At 38.7% G+C, this 20,658-nt stretch overlaps 1 protein-coding gene across 7 annotated transcripts in view; it reads left to right on the top strand.

Annotated features, from left to right (window-relative positions):
* CADM1 (cell adhesion molecule 1) overlaps nucleotides 1-20,658 on the top strand; it is a 337,360-nt gene that overhangs the window by 294,994 nt on the left and 21,708 nt on the right. For 2 of the 7 annotated variants that reach the window (XM_025356079.1, XM_025356078.1), the window contains exons 8-9: nucleotides 2,101-2,181; nucleotides 13,298-13,330. The exons of 2 other annotated variants lie outside the window; for them this stretch is intronic. In XM_025356079.1, the coding sequence (XP_025211864.1) occupies nucleotides 2,101-2,181; nucleotides 13,298-13,330 (114 nt within the window). The remainder of the gene's footprint in view (nucleotides 1-2,100; nucleotides 2,182-13,297; nucleotides 13,331-20,658) is intronic. 3 more of the 7 variants (XM_025356083.1, XM_025356081.1, XM_025356082.1) reach the window with 2 other exon arrangements.

Raw genomic sequence — 20,658 nt, 5'->3', positions numbered from 1 at the left:
GCTCATGCCTGTAATCCCAGCACTTTGGGAGGCCGAGGTGGGCGGAACACAAGGTCAGGAGTTCAAGACCAGCCTGGCCAATATGGTGAAACCCCGTCTCTACTAAAAAATATACAAAAATTAGCTGGGTGTGGTGGTGCACGCCTGTAGTCTCAGCTACTCAGGAGACTGAGGCAGAAGAATTGCTTGAACCCAGGAAGCAGAGGGTGCAGTGAGCTGAGATCATGCCACTGCACTCCAGCCTGGGTGACAGAGCAAGACTCCATCTAAAAAAAAAAAAAAAAAGAAATAGGATTATAGTATATCAGGGAAAATCTCCCAGGCACAAATGTTCCTTTTCAGTGGTAGATACAGTAATTCAAGCAAAACAGAAAAATCACATTAACTGTCCCCGTGCAGGGCAGCAGGCACCTCTCTGGATATAGTTTAGTTGTGTAGTGGAGGGAGCGGGATGTCTTTAGTGCTGGGCTCAGGGGTCAGTGCACTTGGTTCATTTGTATCTGCACTGGCACCTGCAGCAGGTGTGTAGGTGCATCCAAATGAGTTTCCAGCTCACAAAATGCTTCCCCACCTGTGGCCTCCGTAAAAAGTATGAAGGAGCAAGACTGAACATATGGCCTGAATCACTGCATTTCTCATTCTGCCTTTCTTTTAAACAGGTAGTTTAAAATTACTAACTTAATCATTTTTACTTCTTGGAGGAGAATGAGATTATTTTTAAATGACATGCTTTTTTGGACTTCTGTGAGGCTCCTTTAAAATAAAAATGTAAACTGCTTGTATCCCCAACTTAAAGGAATGGAGCCTCCCATCGAACAGAACAGTAGCTTCTTCTCTGTTAATTTCATCCAAGTATGTTTGTGTGAGAGAAGCAGTTTGTGAAGAAAATTAAAACCTCAGATTGTTGATCGATGGTAGGAATCATTTTAAGTAGACTTTGCAACCAAGCACCAAAATAATATTTTTATAAACTTTTGGGAAGTTGCACCAAGCCCAATAAAGGTGCAGTATATAATTAAAGTTTTGATGTATTAATTAGACAATCTGAGAGCTCACTTGAAGATAAAAGGACACCAGATGTGTCAGGGAGAAAAAGTTGATGTGCTGTAGATAAAATTTAAAATCAAAAGCTTTCAAATCATCTTATGCTCTATTATAGCAGAATGATTGCTTAGTTCAAAGTCTTGCTGACAATTTAACACATTCAGTTTGATCATTTGGTCTTAGAATTTTTTTTCTCTTTCATATTTGCCCTTCCCTTGTCTCCAAGTAATTTTTGAGACGATAGAAGAATATACAGTATATCAAATATCTGACAGAGGGTTCCCTATCAGGTTCCTGGCTTTGAAGGTCGAGTCTCATTTATATTTAGTTCTCTTGTTTACAAGATGGAAAACGTTCTTTCAGTTTTATCACTGTAGTCCACTTAGGTCAAGCTTTTAATATGAGCAAAGGCAACTTATTAATATTTATAAGTTGTAAAATTTATTGACTTTTAAAAAATAAAATCTCAGTAAAATCTCACATGCCTGGAACTTGATATTTACTGGTGACATTCTCTCTTCTTTGTATTTATTATGAGTGTAGAAGTAGTTTTACTTCCTGCTGGGATGTATTGATGGAGAATAATGAAGTTAACAGTCACAGAGAGCAAGTGTGTAGGGACACACTCATCCTTGGCTGATATGAGCCCCCTAATAGAGCAGCACCACCTCCTCCTCCTTCCTCCCATCTGTAAAAGCTGAAACGAAATGGCAGCCATTGTACCCTCTTGGTACTGAGTTGATTTAACCTCACCTTTGAAATCTGGTAGGGAAGAGGGGTGTTGTATGTTTTGATTTTTCTTCCCCTCTCTTCACATCTCCTCATCCCTAATTCACTTCATTAACGAAAATTCTCTTTTCTTCTTTTCTCAGCTCTTCCAAGTAAGGCTTTGGGATATAATCACAAGACATAAATCTTGCAGGGAAAGAACTTTTGGTTTTAAAGGGGGAAGCCATCAAACAAACATCTCAATGTCTTCATGCCTTTGTTTTGTCATTACTGGTCATTGTTGTGTTCAGCATTGTGGGTTTGATTTTCCTTTTTTTTTCTATCCAGATCCCCCCACAACTATCCCTCCTCCCACAACAACCACCACCACCACCACCACCACCACCACCATCCTTACCATCATCACAGGTATGGTACCTTCATTACCATTGAAAATGTCCTGAATGTATATTGTCTTTCTGGTATGTATAAAAAGAAGCCAAAAAGTTCCCTTTAAATCCTTGAAATTTAATTGTTCCTTTATTTTGGAACTCCAGCGACATTAGATACTATGTTCTTAAGTTGAATCTTAAGGACCTCAGAAACATCCAAGCATTTAACAGTACGTCAGATATTTTGCAGCTTATGCATAAAAGAATTCTTTTTGAAGCATCACTATTCAAAACAAAAGGCTAGGGAAAATGGCAGCTGGCTGCTAGAGAACACGCCTATAGCTTCTACTTAGCCATGTTTGATGAAATGGTAAGTACTGTGGCTTTCAATCTTGTCTCTGTCTTAGTTTCATCTCAGTCCATGTAAGGGAAAATATACACACCTAACTTCAATGTGCCTATTTGGGCCATGCTACTAAATGCATAGTCATCCTTCCTGCTCCAGAGAGTACCTGCTGACAGTGTTACTACCTGTTTGTGTTGCCTAGGTAGTCACAAGAGATCAGAGGGAGTCACTGTCTTTTCCATGCTGAGCACTCGTGTGCCGCTCCCTGCCCTCGGTCACATATTGGAGGAGTGGAAGAGGCAGCCACAGTGGTTCTAACTCTGCGGCTTTATCTTTTTGGACTGTCTGAAACTCTTATTCAGCATGAGTTTTACTGTCTCTCGTTTCTGTCACTGAGGGAGGTGGCATGCCATCCAGCCCTTCCTGGCATCCGGTGGCTCGCTCATACTGCTTGATGTGGCTCGTCTGGGAGCCATGGGGTTTCCTCTGCCTACCTAAGTAGGAAAGTTTCCAGCCGTACTTCATGTCCACTTGACATGAAGGATTTCCATAGATAAGGCCTTCCCAACCTGTGTTTACAGGAACTTACCACAAAAACATGTGAAATTAATTATTCTGTGAGGAAAAAAAAAAATCTCTTGAAAGAGTAACTTTTCCACTGCATTTTGTTAACTGGTGAGACTGCAAGGACTGGACTCCTTTATGAACACTGAGTATTTGACTCCCCACCCTTCATGGTCAGCTCCTTTTTAGCACCCTAGATATATCATTGCTCTCCTTTTCATTGACATGCTGGAGACATTTCCAGTTTTCATGGGAGTCAATAAGATAGAGATGATGAAAATTCAAAGTGTTCGAAGAAAGAGGAGGCCTCATCGGTTGATAGAATATAGCAATAGATTGTCTACTCTCAGTTTTCTTCACTTTTCTACCCATTACAGTGGAACAAAGAGAACCCTTAAGGAAGCCAATGCTTCTCAACATTGGTTACAAAACCATCAGTGCTAGCACTTAATTTGAAATCTTCTGAAAATCCATCAATTGGTTTTCATGTCTCACTCTAAACTCAGCTCCAACCAGGCTGCTTCCTAGATTCTTGTCTGTGTGTGTTTCTGTTTTGGCTCTTTGTTACTTCCCTCTGTAAACTTAAGTAAACTCAGTTTGTTGGCCTAGTGAATTGATTCCTTCCATTTTCTATACCATTCATAAGCATATCAAAGATGCTTCTTCCTAACTCTGATTTCCAGAGTAACCGTGCTATCAGCTTTTCATACTAAGAACTAGATTTTTACCTTTTCAGATTTCTTGCCTCTTACCCAGTTCATAAACCAAATTAGACTCGTACTCTTGTGAAGGGCCCTTTAGATATTAGTATAAAATGTATTGCCTAATTCTCCACTGCCCTACATATGTTAACCCTTTAAAAAAACATATCAGCAGTCTGTTTCATCTTTGCAGAACTTGCCCAGGTATGAGCCAGCATTTATTACCACTCATTCTAGAAGGTGCCAGCTAGGTAGCTATCCAGGTTTTACATTTTAAGGCAGTCGAGACCTTATTCATGCGGTATATAAACACCACATTTCTCTTTTATATGGAACAACACTTTTCATTTGTGGCTGGCCTTCTCACTAGCTTATGCCTTTTTTTAAGACCTTTCTTAACACTCGCTGAACTCCTCCCCCCTCACAATCAATCTCAGCAACTCAGCAGAGTCGCTTCAGTTCACAGCTCTTAATCCTTCACTCCAGACTAAAGCTAATCTTATGTCCTCAAACAGCTACAACTCACTGTTATCACAGTTCCAACTGCAGAGACTCCATTTAAGAGGAAATTTTAAAAATAAACAATGCTCTATTTCTGTCCACATCAAAGCTACCTCTAACAGAAACTTGTCTTTGCTTCTGTCTCTCTGCTACTGGCCTCTCGGCTCAAGGTAACGTAAGATGATCTCATAGATGCACTTTAGCCTCTTGATGTTAGCAGTTGAATCCTCCCTGCACATAAAATACATTTGTGGTAATGAATGCCCAGAATCTCACTGGCACACCCAAGAGTAGTTAAACTAAAATTGCTACTAACACAACATTGTAGAATTCGTTGCCTTAATGGATGTGATCTTCTAGGCTTACTGTGTCTTAACAAGCAGTCTTATATATATTTATCTTGCCCAGAAAGTACACTTGTAGAATTTAACATTTGCTCCTTTCTCCAAACAGATTAAAGGTTATGCAGCTGAATGATTCTGTGTCCCATTTTAAAGGTCCAGGCTATCCCCTAGATTTAGATTAGTTCCTAAAAAATCTTCCAGACTGAATCCTGACAAATGGATAGCTAAATTAATGTCCACTCCTCTTCTCTCTTGCACTGTTTGGTACATTACAGCCACCATTAGCCTTCAAAGCTGCAACAGCCAAATTCGGTGACAGTAACATAAAGCCTGAGCTTTAAAAAAAAAAAAAGAAGAAGAAGTCCACAGTCATCTATTTCTTTTCTCCCAGTCAAATGCAATAACTGAAACCCATTCCCTAGGTCAGAGTTTCATTACAAGAAAAATGTACACGTGCAATAGAAAAATACTTTTAAACTTGAGAAGTCATAATCGATTTCTGATTTCTCTGAAAGGAAATGTTCCAGTGTTATCTTTTATCTTCCGTAACCAGGATAATCAAATTGTTCCCCTTGTTAGGAAGACAGACTGGCATTCTGTTCTGAGTCACCTGACTTCCTTGAAACATGTTAAAGCTTCGTCATGGAGACCCTTCAAAGAGAAGAATTATAAGCCCAATCTGACTCTGCTTTGCCCACCCAGAATCACACCCCTCATGGGTGGGAGCACAGGGCGTTTTCTGCCTCCTGCTTACCCTGTACGGAGCAGGTCTGGAGAGTTACACATGAAGGCACCCATCTCAGTGTGGCCTTATCTAGGGAGAAATTTTTGTAGTCTCTAAAGTACTGAAAGGAATACAAACAGCCCCTGATTTATGATGGTTCATCCTACAATTGTTTGACTTTAGGACGGTTCAAAAGCAATACGTATTCAACAGAAACCGTACCCATACAGCCTTTCACTTTCAGTACAGTATTCAGTAAATTCCATGAAATCTTCAGCACCTTATAAAATAGGCTTTGTGTTAAATGGTTTTACCCAACTATAGGCTAATGTAAGTGTCCTGTGCACGTTTAAGGGAGGCTCTGCTAAGCTGTGACATTTGGTAGGCTAGGTGTATCAGATGGATTTCCAACTTACAATGTTTTCAACTTAGGGTGGGTTGACTGGGACATAGCCCCATTGTAAGTCAAGGAGCATCTGTATTTAGTGTCAACTTGCCATATCAACTTGTTGTGGCTTTAAAACCATGAAGCCATTATAGTATCATTAAAATTTTTTTCCAACTATAAAACAGTTTTAGATTGGGAGCCATTCAGAGCCTCACTATGATTTGCCACGAGATTCCCTGGAGTCTCTTATCTTTCCTGTATATTGATATTCTGACCATATATTTCTGTTTCAACTATTGCTATTGGCAAGCTCCTGTTCCTTTTTTTTTTTTATTGTGTCAAATTGTCCATGCTTTCATTCATGAAGATATATGCTGTCATATGGAAGCATAAATTGCATAATTTAAATTGCCCCTGGAATCCTTTGTTAAAAGATGGAGACAGCCAGCCATTACCCCGGGTAAGAGTCCTTCACACAGATTCCTGTCAAAAACTAGAAGAGAAGAAAAACTTACTGCTGTGCTGGGGTGGCGGGGGGAGGTGGGGGGAGTGTGGGTGAGTAGGGAGTGTTTGTTCTGTCTTGTTTTTAACTTTCTTTGTAATTAGTTGACTTGTGTGTTAGGTGTACATAAACGTACCCATTTCTATAATAGTGTTAGCCCCTGTCTTCCAGTTGGATCAACTTTTTCCTGTAATCATCTCAGGAAAACATGTTGCGTTTCCCTTCCTAGTTAGCGTGGCTGTTGTTTTGTTTCTGCCTGGTTGCATCTTGAGTTAGATGCTTGATAAGGAATATCGTAGAAAGGACTCCACACTCAGTTTTAAATACTCTTAGCAACTTACAGAGAAAATCCGGGCTGGGAGGAGTTCAACTTGGAGGTCACACTATACGTGTGACTGTCATAAATTAAAAAATTAAAACCACCTTAGAATAAGAAATGAATAGCTATAGGGCCAAATTCTGAAACATATTAAAAAATCCTTTCATAAGAATGAAGTAGGTCATTTCTAAATGAGTTTTCCTCTTTTTAAAAGTATGTACCCAATTAAATATTTTGTGTTCCTAGGAAAAGAAAATAGCCAGGCTTTTCTTATTGGTATCTAAGTACTCAAAAACCAATATACCTTGTAGCAAATGATTCCTACCCCCAGGCCCACATTATTATTTTTGGCTTTTATAGTCTGAAATCATAAGCTTTTGTTATATGTAATGTGGATTAGATCACATAAATAAAGAAGGTGGGTATAGCCTTTATCCTTCAGTGATATTTATAGAATATGCCCAACTGGGAAACTTGACACCAAAGCACATGTTTTTAGTTCCTTAGGTACAGAGCAAAGAAGCCCATCTGTCCTTAAGACTGAATCTACGTCATGACCATCTAAATGATAATAGAGAGCTTTCCTCCAAATAGAGCTGGCTATTCCCCAGGGTCTTAGCCTAATGATTCCTACTCTTTGCTATTGATATTTGCATTGATGGTTCAAGAGCTGGTCTGCTTTTAGTTATGCACTCAACAAATATTGAGTGCCCGTAATATGTACAGCACTATGCTAGTGCTTATGGAGACAAAATACTCCCTAAACCCCTTATAATACGGTTGCGAGAACAGGTTACACACGTTGGAACCCAATAAGAGATACTGTGCAATTGGGGCGATTCGGTGGCACAGGCAGGTGCCATAGACACTGAGGAGAGTGTCACAGTGGACTTTGGTCTGTGCCACCAAAGAAGGGACAAAATGTGGATAAGAAAGGATGGCATTTTGGAAGTTATGCATGAAGGTCCAATGTTACTTCAAGCATCTATCTTCAATGTGTGTTTATTTTGCGTGTATTTATGTTCCAGGCATAGATTAGGCCACTCTTGCTAGGAAATATACATCTTCATCCCAGAATGTTTACTAAATTGCCTTTTTTTCTAGAGTTGACATCTACTTCATTAAGATTATTTTTCATTCAGCATTTATTGAATATTCATCAAGTGTTATTGATATGCCAGTATGCCTAGTGACAAGAATATTTTGGGAGCACTAGTAAATACTCATGAGCCACCTTTTATATAATAAGCCACCTTTTCAAGTTTTTACTCCAAAAAGTGTGTTCATTTTTCTTCATACTGTCTTAAGTGTCTACATTTTTTTTTCTGATGATTGTAAACCTGTTACAAATAACAACATAGCTAACCAGCTTTTGACCATATTGATTTAGGAGGGAATGAGAAAAGACTTGAATACTACAGTGATGGAGGCCACCTGACTCCACATTTTTTTAAAAAATGAATGAGAAATATGATACGAGTGGAAAAGTTTTTAATGCCTCTATCGTAATTTCAATAATTTTATGCTCTTTATTTTAAAAATAATCCTGGAGATAAAAATGTGACATGTTTTCATACTAAAGACCTATCAACAGTGCAAACAAATAATACTGTGAATACAGGTTTCCCAGAATTAAAAAGTGATGTTTAGAGCTATCTTGGTAGTAAAAAATAAAAGACTTGACTGAAGGACTCAACCCTCCCGTACCTAACACAAAATTTGCCAAGACTTAAAAATGTGCTACAACTTACAGACAGCCTCTCTCCTCTCTCCGTCACTACCCTCCTGGCAACACCCTCTTCTTTTCCTTCCCTCCCCTGTGCCTTCCTCTTATCTGTACCCCCTTCCACTGAGCATTCACACACAACATGATATAGGAATTGTTTTTCTTGTTAAATGAAACCACTATACAGATTCCTATTATTTTGCAGAACATCTGGTTTGCAAATGAAAAGATCTCAGGGGCACAACAGCACGAGTGAACAATTCTGAAGAAGCTTTTAACAAAACTTGAAATTGCTTATCCAAAAAAAAAAATCGTCCCCTGTTCCTGCTGTTCTGTAGCACACAATCTCTTCACTCACAGGGGAGGTGACTTTAACAAGGAAGAGAGCTTTATCCTGGCTCTCCTATTTGGGCCTTTTAGTTTTCGTTCCGTTCCTATCCATTTCTCCCATCCCTAAGACAGGGGAGTTTGATTAAAACATAACATAGATGGAAAGAATTAGCCAGGAAACTAGGAGAAAATAAATTCCAGAGTTTAATTTTCTGGCAGTTATTTTTGTTTTCGATCAAGTTCAAATAACTTGAAAGAGGAAAAAAAAAAAAAAACCATATATTTAATATATATTGGCCAGCACAGCACAGCCATGAAAATAAAATTGTCAGGGGAATTCCTTGCCTATCCTAGTGTCTAGATTTAAAGCACCTCCATAACACAAACTGAAGGGGAATTCAATTAAGAAAACCCATTGGCTTCTTATTGACTTTAGTTAAGAAAAGAAACTGGGAGAAAGTGTATTAAAATATGTCTAACTGCTTAGTATGCTTTCATTTAGGCTTATGACAATCAAAAATGAGAGAATTTAATTTTTTTACAATTAAGCTCTGGTTTTGAGTAGATTGTGGGTTATCACACCATGCATTTTTTTTAAATGTACACCTTACTCAAACATACCCCAAAATGCAGGCTTGCAAGTCTGTGCATTGTAAAGCAGGAGCACCACAGATCAATTGGGGGAAAAAATATTTAAGGTTGTGAATTTAATTTTGTTCTAGGATTTTCATTTTCATTTATGGCACCCGTTGTGTTTGAGACCATGGACCAATTTATGGATTAGTTTTAAACCCCCAGTCTGTCACACTCAATGAACAATTCTAAGTTGGAGAGAATCCATATGAAAGGATTAGAATGTGCCACAGTGGAGCTTACACATGACTGTTTCAACTAAATATTGCCCAGCTGCCTCTCCTGCAGTAATTTTTTTTTTTTTTTTTTTTTTTGCTACTTAGTTAAATTGCTAGTGTCTCTAATTTCACACATTGTCAGAGCTTTTTTTATTTTTTTATTTTTAATTTCGTCTTAAAGCTGACATGATGCTGTGATGTAGGAAGACAGTAAATATACTGCAACAATAAATGTATGTGATGTTTCATTTATTGAAGATGGGGTGTGATAAACTGTAGGACGAGGAGACTAAGAAGAGAAGTCAATATTGAGTAGAATGTGCATCTTTCAAATAAGAGTGCTGGGCCCTTCTTTGGATACCTTGTTTGACTGTACTCATAAAATAGCCAGAGAGTGACTGTTAAGACCGTACACACTTACTGGGTTTTCAAGAAGATGGGATTGTTTTTTCTTGGCCATATAAAATAAATATGCAATAAATTTGCTCTCTTTGTAATTAAAATTAAAATAAGAGACAGTAGCTCAGGTAGGCCTTTTAAATGTCTATATAACCCAACACCACCATAAGTCCAGCTCAATTTTTTGTGACCTGTTTTTCTCATAAGCTAGCTCAAAGGTTTGTGTTTTTTTTTTTTTTTAAGGCAGCAACAAGATGAGGTTTTAAAAAGGCTTTGTTAGGGCAATTAGACTTTCTCATTTTTCAAGCTGATTGCAGCATTTATCACTTATACTGAAATTTTACTATTTGCATTTTTGCCTCTACACTTAGAATGTTACCCAACAATATGGTAACCGCACAAGTTGACTCACAGGGCATGTTTGCACATTTCTCCGGTTTTCTGATGAAGATACCCTAATAAATCCTGCCTCACAGAGTTGCACTCACTTCAGAGCCGGGGTGTCTGGTTTCTGCATGAAGTCATAATGCAATTATGAAGGAGAATTAGATTCTGTCATAGCGGTCTCCTGCAGGGAGCACAAAGTTACTTCTAAAGAATATTTTCTTAATTCTTTACTTGAAACTAACCTCTGTTCAAGTAGCATTCCAGATGCTCTTAGAGAAATGGAGTCAGTGACTCCCCAGACACACCGTCAATCTTGCTCTGAACTTTGTAGCCAGCCTGTGTTTCTGCTGCAGTCTCCTACCCCATTGCTGATCATGGTTTTGCCATTTCCAGCTGCAGTAATCGTGTGTTTGACTTGAACACGTGTTTGCTGTTAACCGTTTCAGAATGTGTTTTTTCTTCTCAACATCCCCCTTTCCTCCCTTTTTGGGTGCAATTTATGGATTTCCCATCCCCAGAACGGGGAAGCAAGATGCACTGTGGATTTTCCTTCATTTATTTTCTAGTACCCACCTAGGAGCAGACGCCTAGCTTTACTTGGTTTAATTTCGTCTTAAAGCTGACATGATGTTGTGATGTAGGAAGACAGTAAATTGGGGTCATTGGTTAATGCTCAGATATTATTTTTGATGACTCTAACCCTTAGGTTTTACTCCACCCCCCGCCCTTCTTTCATTTGTACTTAATTATTTACCTGGTGAAAATAAAGCATATGCCGGGCGCGGTGGCTCACGCCTATAATCCCAGCACTTTGGGAGGCCAAGGCGGGTGAATCACCTGAGGTCGGTAGTTTGAGACCAGCCTGACCAACATGGAGAAATCTCATCTCTACTAAAAATACAAAATTAGCCAGGCGTGGTGGCGCATGCCTGTAATCCCAGCTATTTGGGAGGCTAAGGCAGGAGAATCGCTTGAACGCAGGAGCCGGAGGTTGCGGTGAGCCGAGATCACGCCATTGCACTCTAGCCTGGGCAACAAGAGCGAAACTCCATCTCAAAAAAAAAAGAAAAAGAAAAGAAAGCATATTAGAAGAGCTACTACAAAAATAATGAGCCAGAGTGTTGATTACTTTTTTGTAATTTTGGAAACGAGCCAATGCCTATCTATAAAATGTATTAACATCATATACATGTTTCTGTACAAATGGGCATTTGATTCTGCCCCTCAAATTTAAAGTACCTAATGCTGCACTTGGATGTTTCAACTAAGGAAATGTGTCATGTGTGTCGGGAGAATCTGTGACAGAGTGTGTTTCAACTGTACAGTGTTCTGTATTGTTTTTTACTGCTATTTTATGCACACAGACTTGACTTGTAAGTATTTTGTTCTTACGCGGTATATTGTATGTTTCTCTTTCCTTCATCTATTCTTCAGAAACTAAGCTATCAGTAATATTAAGCTGCATTGGCCTTTCAGACTTCTGGTTAATTCTGGCTCCTTAGAAGGGATCTAATTTTTGATGGTATAGGATCCTGAGGAAGGCATGCCAACTGAAGGGGAACGCCGGTGTGAATTCATGTGTCATATTGATAAATCAGAAGCACCAGGCTCATTTGTGCCCCCCAGAAAAGTTTCATATGAAGTTCCAGTGCATTTAAACATTGCCTGTGTTGAATCAGAAAGTCTTTTGGAGTCTCCACAGCTCATGAAAGCAATTACCAGCTAAGTAGCTGCATTCTGCAAAAGGACAGTGAACTACTTGCTTGCAGTTTAACCCAGAATCCTACTTCAGCCACCACCATTTGACTAGAGATGACTAGCTTGTGTCTCAGTATCACCATTTCTTTTCGCCAGCGGTGAATCGTAGAAGGAACGTGCCTGGGTGAGGTTGACTAGAAGAGTGAGAAAATGACTCTGGAAAAAGAATGTCACCCTGCCTTTTGTTAGATATTTATTCCACTTCCCCTGTAGCCAAAAATAAAAAGAAAATTCCTTGAGCTCCTTGGAGGAATTTCTTGTGAACAGGAGCAAGTACAGCAAGCCTGGCTTAGAAGCCTGGTAGAAGAAGGAGAAAACTTGAACAGCATCAGAAATAGAAGAAGAAAGAGACAAAACACATTTCCTTCCACAGCAAGTTCATCTAGCAATGGGGGGGAAAAAAAAACTGCACTCTCTCCTAATCCAGCCATGAAAGCAGGACTCCCAGCCCCTCAGAACGGTGAACATGGTTCTGAATTGTGAGTGAAAGGATGGCTGGATACTTAAATTTTTGGAATGTCATATGATTAGAAGTGGCATTTGGCAGATTGTGTGAACTTGGATGTTTTCATGAAAGGCTTCTGCTCTTGGATTTTAACATTAAGAGCTTTAGAGTGAAGAATGGTTGTGTGTGTGTGTGTGTGTGTGTGTGTAGAAATTAATCTGTGAAAACCTTAAACATGTTCATTGCCATGGCCTCCCGGTTAATTGAACTTTTCGGCTAAACTGTGCTGCAATAATACACTGGATGGAAAACTTAAACCTGTCTATTCATCTACAGGCATCTGAGCATAAGCAGTAAGAGGAACCTAAACGTGTGATTGATTCAATGATGCCTAACTGGCAGTCAAGAAGCCCAAGTGCCCGGGTGGGTTGGGTTAAAACAAAGGCAATGTTTGAATGTTATGAATCCATTGTTTAACCAGCCTTTCGACTGAGCTTTTCTGTCGCAGTCCTGAGCCTTGATGCGTTAAGAGCCATCTACCAGCCACTGAGGTTGCACTGGTGTTTCTCATCACTTTGCATGTCCACCTGACTATTGACTAGCAAATATATGTGTCCTGGCAAGACCCCCAGAACCAAAGAATTTACTGTTTTCCTCACTGGCTCGCAGCTTTGAGCTCAAGGCATGTCTTAAAACAGTGCAACTCACTTCAAATGCTTTTTGCTTTTCATTTATTATTGCTTGTCACGCGATGTTCTTTGAAAGCTTGCTCATATATTATCTGTTCCATTTTTTTCCATTTTCCCTTTTTTTGCATGCCGTTCCTCCTGTTTCTTCCCTTCCTCCAATCCTCTGTTCCCGTCTGTAGACACAACGGCGACGACAGAACCAGCAGTTCACGGTTGGTATCACATTACTGTTTATCTACTTTCTCAGCGCTGCTGAGAGGCAAGGCAAGCCTGGGAAAAAGAGAAATGTAGTCTTCAAGGGAAATCATGTTTCAAGTAGACTGACCTCATAAATATACTATAATTTTTTTAAGGTTTGAAAAGATGTTGAGTCTTGTCATTTCTGTTGTGAGTTCAGTAGCCAATGGATGCAATCTGAGATGAGACCTTCTCCCCACTGGGTGGCTGGAATTTGTAGGAGTTTCAGTTGCACAGAGTCCTCCTTACTTACAAAACTCCACCAAACCTTGAAATACATGGGGCTTCAAACAAATGAGTATTTGCAGGAAAACAGTAACATCTGAATTAAAGGCTCAGTTGCTGTGCTTATATTATATATAGGCCATAGTCCCAAGTAAACCTTGAAGAGGAGTCATTTGTGTCACTTAGTAAAGTTGAGATGGAAGGGTAGACCAGGGAGGAAGATTCTTGTTTAAAATCGTGAGCTTATGATGAGGAAGGTCATTGCTCTTCTTTAGAAAGGTCGTGACTTTAATTATGTCGCTAATCATATTAACCCCAGTACCCCTCACTGGTTCACTCCTAATCTCTATGCTTTCATATAACTTTATTCTCACATTTGGCAGAAAACTCCTCCAAACCAAGAATGATACCATATGTCGATTTTATCAGCATTAAATGGGACTTGAAATAAGTTAGTGGTGTGTGTGTGGCTTGCAGGTAAAATAGTAATACGTTTTTAACCACAGAATGATAAAAACTGAGTGAGTAAAGCTCAGGAGGGGCATCAGGAAATATGATCTCTTTTTCCCCATCTCACCAATGACTTACTGGATTGGAATAAGTCCATTAACTTTTCTATCTCTCTCCAATCAGAAAATGAGAATCATGTTTCATCTGTATATTACTTTATTACTTAGCTCAAATCTAACCCTGACAAGATTGTGCTTAGAAAAGATATGTTAGTTTAAAAATGGGCTGAATTTTAATAATTGAATCCAAGGGAATTCTTTGGTAAAGGGCCTACTTTAATCGCTTTGCCTGTTGTTGTACAGGGTGGAAATCTATCATTTAAATGACAAGAGGTGATCAGCCAACCCTGCCATGTTAATTCAACTTTTAGAGAAACATTTCCTGGCACACACTGACTCACTTAGAGTCCTACATTTGATAACTCACCAGTTGGAAAATCTCTAAGCTCTGTAGGAGCTGTCCTTGAAGGTCAGGTCTTGATGCTTGGCAGGTCACCCCATCTTTTGACTTTCCTATGACGAATTCTGAGAAAGAAAAACAAGCGTAGGTGCTGAGCAATATATCCCTCCTCACCCCATTCCTATTTCTTTCTGCCCTTTCTGGTCGTTGGCGCAAAGGGACAAGTTCATAAAATAACTTAAAGGGGCCAGGTACGCTGACAGTCATGAGAAATCAATTAGGTATAAAACTTCCACTTTCTAAGGTAATGCCCCATAGTGCTTGCTACATCGCAGGCATTGCACTCCATTAAGCTCAGTTATTTGTAGGTTTCATCATTAATTGAGCACCTCCTGACTTTTATCGATTATTCTCAAAGGGTTATTTTAATGTAGTTAGATTTTATTCTATTCTTTTTAAGATACTTTAAGTTTTGAGCTTACTATAATTAACTACAAGATAAAATGCAAGCTCGTCCAACCCACAGCCCATGGGCCACATGCAGCCCAGGACGGCTTTGAATGCGGCCCAACACAAATTCATAAACTTTCTTAAACAGTATGAGATTTTTTTGTGATTTTTTTTTTTTTTAGTTCATCAGCTATCATTGTTAGTGTATTTAATGTGTGGCCCAAGACAATTCTTCTTCAATGTGGTCCAGGGAAGCCAAAAGACTGGACACCCCTGATGTAATGTAACCATATGATTCCTAAATTCTATGAGATCCTTGAAGAAATATTGATCATTTGTCTCCGGAAGCTCCAGAATTCTATTTTCTAGGTCCCTTCAATAAAATTCATGTTCTTACGTGACTCTAGTGGATGTAGGTCTCAGAGTTGCATAGGCTATTCGAAGTAGGAAATTTGTCCCCTTATCTGAAAAATAAGAAGTTAACTTAACAGGCTGATCCTGATTTTAGAGTACTAGTTTTAATGAGGTCTTTCCCTGGAGAGAGAGAAAGGGAAGGTGATCTCTTTTTGTGGCGTAAGGAAGAGACACTTGGAATGGGACTATAATTATAGCATTTCTGTGGCAGGTAATAGAGATGTTTGTGTACTGTGAGAAGCAACTGCCTTCCTATTCGTTTGGGGACAATGTTCAAGTTAGTGATACCTCAGTAAGATGTTATTGACTAGCAGTGCATGAAGAATATACCTAGAGCCAAGGGATTTATTGTATTTTATATATATACTTTGAATTTGACTTCTTAACGGCAGAGGGATAGAAAAGTGATAGATAATCTAGGCTGATCCCTGTATAGTATACTTATAAATACATTCTTTACCTTGTCCAAAATCCTTGTGGCATCTTGACAAAGGGCTCCAGCCACTATTTTAAACAGCATACTCTTTAACCCACAGCAAGGAAGCTGTAATGAAAGCCAGATAGTATCTAAAATTTTGCTTGATGTGGGGGAAGAACTTCCAGGTCAGTTGTCAGGATAGAAAAGGTAATAGAATATGGTGGAAATTACAGAGCAGCATCTGAGATTTCCAAAGAGATGAGGATACAGAACTGATTTTATTCTAGTGAATTGTAGCTGAAAACACAACTTCTTCATTACAGCAACCATTTGACTTAGATTCATTTGAGAATAATCTTGAGATGTTTGTTATGGTGATCTGGGCCTAGAAATGTTGAATGGTTTGATAACTTAGCAACTTAAATGACAAGACATTAGGTCAATCAGCTATGGCCATCTTATTTGGTCTTTAAAGTTTTCATACTGGATTTCCTTCTATATTTCTGTGTTTTTATCATAAAAAGGAAAAGAAAACATAATTTTTAAAGCTTTCCCTTTGAAGACTCATTAAAATATTTTATTCAAGCTTGTGTTGCTAGAGTATGTATGAAGTTTATACCAATTGTTGATGTATGTTGACCATTTGTTCTTACCAATATCTGACTGGAATAAGCATGTATTGGAAGGTTAGAAGTGCATGGGCATGATTCAAAATCAAGTGGATTTTCTCCAAAAAGAAAACCAAACGACAATTAGCCACAATGTGCTTTTAAGGATTTAATTGATAGTAAAGATAAACGTGAGTGTTAAGAATGGGATTTTTAGACTAGGCTGACACAAGGGATCTTCTTTGAATAAGGATCTTGAGCATTTGTGTTTTTGGAGCTCATCCTTAAGGCCTGGACAGGAAGAATCCTGTGTTATGTGTGCATGTTGAGCAATGCGAAAACCACTCTGCCAAATCCTGATACCACATGGTCTGAGAAATGCATGAGTGATTTAACGCACGGATGGTGTAGTCATTATGTTATTGATGTGTGGGTGCGTGTGATGGTTTTTGTTTGTTCATATGTGGGCGCTTTTGTGTCTTGTGCCTTGTTCCTTCTGCCCTGTGTGTCCCCTCTCCCTTTCCCCACCCTCCTCCCCCACGTGAGGGGTCGGGTGACAGCATGCCCATGGTCTGGAATAGTGCTTGTGCTTTTGCGGCACTGCAGTCAGCTGGCTTCCTCTGGGTTTGAGGTGTCTCTCTCTCTCTCTCTCTCTCTCTCTCTCTCTCTGCCCCTTCTCTCCCCTCTCCATTTTATTATTTTCAAGTCTACCTGTCCTCTTGCTTTTTCACCTCTTAATACAGTAGAGGCTGATGATCTCATGAATTTTCATATCCCCAATGAGTTTTTAAATCGTTCTTAATTCAGTATATAATTGTGGTAAGACGCAAACTGGAAACCCCTCTGAAGAATAATTTTTCATTTTCAGTTTTGGTTTCAGAATGTTTGGCCTATGCTAGCTACATGCTCAGACCCTAGGAGACTGCCCCCGTAGCTCTTCCTTTTCCCGACTCATTTATAAATAATGCAAACCATGGTCAAATTCTAAAAGCACATAAAATTTTCCTATTATACTTTATATTCAGTTGTGGGGAAGTTCTTAAGCCCATTTTAAAGAAACATAGCCAGCAGTGCGCATTACTACAACCGCTATGTCCACCATCTGTGTATGTGCCTCTATGTACATCTCTCTGTATGAGCACATAACAATGGCATTCAAAGGCTGTCATTCAGTCACGGGACTCTGCAGACATTGTATGTTCTACACAAGAGCAAAGCTCAAGAGGTTTATGAATGGCTGCAGGACCTGAAGATTGTGTTTCAGCCTTGATATGCAGTTTGGAAACAATGTGCTACTGTCTAACGGCGTGAACCAAATTTCTGCTAATGAGAAGAAGGGAAAACTCTCCACAAAAGCTGACAAAGCAGGAAGAACAGGATGACTGAGTTTTTAGATTAAAACTACCGGGGGCGTCTGAACTCATGGCTGGTGGTGGAAGTAACAGTTTCCATAATATGGCCAAGTGATCAGATGTATGCTGCTTAGGTAAGAGAGAGACCATCGCCTACTTTGTTTTTCATAATGGGAATGGTACTAGGGCCAGTGGGCTGTTTTCGTTTTCTGGAGGTTTTATTCGATCATTCGATTTTAAAATTTTCTGGAGAAAAATCATACCCTGAAAACCTGAGCCCATAAGCATTTAAATTGTATTTGACCTTGAATTGATTTAAGTATCTCTAGAATTTCTTATTGTTTCTAATTTTTTGAGGTTTTCCTTACCCTGGTTTAAAATTGCCACATCTCTTTTCGAAGCCAGCAATTACTGTTGAAAAGGAAGAATCACAACTGCAAAAGCATTACCTGAGAAGGCTAAGGGTATGTTATAGCACATTGTAGCACCATAAAAAAGTGAAATACACGTCAATGCAGAAGAGATGGCTATCATGCATATATTAAATTACCATGTTTGCATCCTTAGGACTTTATTAATTGCTCAAAAATAATCCCATATGGACAAAAAGTAAACTTTCACTTGTTTAACAAAGTTTAAAGACATATGTTGAATACATTTTAATTAACAGTGACTAGAAAGGGGCTTTAATGGATGATATGAAAGTTTCAAGAGAATACACAAGAAGTAATTTCCTACTTATTGTTAAAGAGTGGAGTCTCCTTTTGAAGAATGTTCTCTGCTTCATAAAATACATCTTTGTCTTTTTCTTTGAGAAAATGAAGTGTATAATTTTTAGCATGAAAGAAAAATACCTAAGCCAAATCAGTTTTAGGAGATAAATTTTACGTGTCCCCACTTGTACACCCAGTGCTTCAGTAAACTCTTCTTAATTATATTTATTCAGAAATTATCCAGCTACGGCAGAGTATTGTAGATTCATACAATATAATGGTGCTACAAAAACAAATTTAACGCCACTAGGCTAAATGGCTTCCTGCTTTAGAACATAATCCAAGCAGTAGATTCCAGATAACTTGATTTATTTTAAAGTTTATGCCATTAAAAATGACAGTTTCTGCTTTAATGAGGTGTATATCAACTGTCTGTTGCTTTTAATGGAAACCTTTGCATATCAATGATATTTCATAAACATATTTGTCTTTTTGTTTTTATTAATTAGCTTTCTAATGCCCTCCCCAAGGAAGTAAGCCTTCAGCAGTAAAGCTGCCTACTTGAAACATCCTTGTTTAATGGGGTTCAGTGGGCACCAAGCACGTATGTAGGACACTTTGATATTTGTTGGGCCAGGTAGAAGTGAGAGATTAGCCTTCTGAGAACTGCAAATTTATAATTAACTACAAAGAAGTACTTTATGTTGCCCATTTATAACAGTTATTTAAATAATTGTATTCATTGGTCTTTATACAATGTACAAGCCAATTAGAAATAGGGATACTATCAACCAATCAGATTTCAGAACAAATGGATAGCATCCCTACTCAGTTGCCTCTATAATTGATTGCATTGCTCACTGCTTTCCCTTTAGTTGCCTAAATCTATAGTCTGGGAATACCTGTGGGCTCAAAATATTCCCATTTTTACTCAGCACCTGCCATTGAGTATTAGCACCCAAGGGTCATGATGGAAGTTCTTCTTCCTCAAGGGCTGATGGTGTGACAGCCTCCTTTTAAGAATCGACCTGGCTATCAATGTTTGTTTGACTTCTTTATAAAGCAGCTTACAAAATGCAGGCTTCAGTGATCATTTGCACATGACTGTTTTGGTTCATTTGAGCCTTTAAAAATACTGATCAGTTTGACATTACTTGTTTCGAAAGCATTTGTTTTGGTTGCTTTTATGCTCTGATTGGGCCTTATTCCCGAATCATTAATTCAACAAATACTCACTGAGAATACACTTTGTGGGGTGGCTGTAGCAAAAGGGAAGGATGCAAAAATAAACACAACCTGCTTCTCCAAAGACCTTGCAGTTTATTAGGTCCACAGACATCTTTAAATAAGGGACAGATTTGACTAGAGAAGTATGAGCAAACTGCTGTGCAACTTAGAGGACCTAGGCAGTCAGTCACACCGGAGTTTGAGCAGAACAGCAAAGAACAAGTAAAGCCGTCTTGAATGCCTAACATTCTGTGTTATTAAATAAACTTCATTAAAGGATCAGCTCACAAATAAAGCAAAAGGAAATGGAAACCATCTCCTATCTGAGCCTCCCATTGTTTATCTACTTCCTTCTTCACCCCTTTTAATTCAAATCAAAGCTAGCTGAGAAGTATCTCAGCTGGCCATCATTGGAATTGACTCGGATACAGGCATTTCAAGCCCCCATTTGATTGCCTCCTGACCTAACTGCTTTTTCAGCTTTGAGGGTTTTATTTTTCAGGAATACCATTGATTTATGAAATTCTCTTTTTTAAAAAAATCATTTTGCAAATCAGATTTTCTGATGAAGGCATAACCTGCAATCTGCAGTTAGCAGATGCTGTACCATTTTGAAATATGTGATCCAAGATCATCATAAATTGGTAATGAACTGTGTTTGTCAGTATTGGCAGCGGATTTCAATTTACAGTAAAATGCGAAATAAAACGTACATACATCAGTATGTAACATCTAAATACGTTTGTATTTAAGAGATATCAGAACATCGACAGCTAACAATCAGGCTTTATTGATTTTCATTTTCTTTTTGCATGCTGTTATGAATGAGTGATTTTAAGCATTCACCTTCATGTTTCATGTCCTTTGAACAGTGGAGACTGAGGAATCTTTCTGCCTCGATTGTTTTAATAACAAAATTACATAATTGAAGAAATGTACTTATGGATTAATACATTCACGCTATCAAAAACATAGATAGCAAGAGAT

Source organism: Theropithecus gelada, chromosome 14 (genome assembly GCF_003255815.1).
Source record: "Theropithecus gelada isolate Dixy chromosome 14, Tgel_1.0, whole genome shotgun sequence".
Classification (NCBI taxonomy): Eukaryota; Metazoa; Chordata; class Mammalia; order Primates; family Cercopithecidae; genus Theropithecus; species Theropithecus gelada.
The sequence above is the reverse complement of the archived record's forward strand: the minus strand, read 5'-3'. Positions and strand labels throughout refer to the sequence as shown.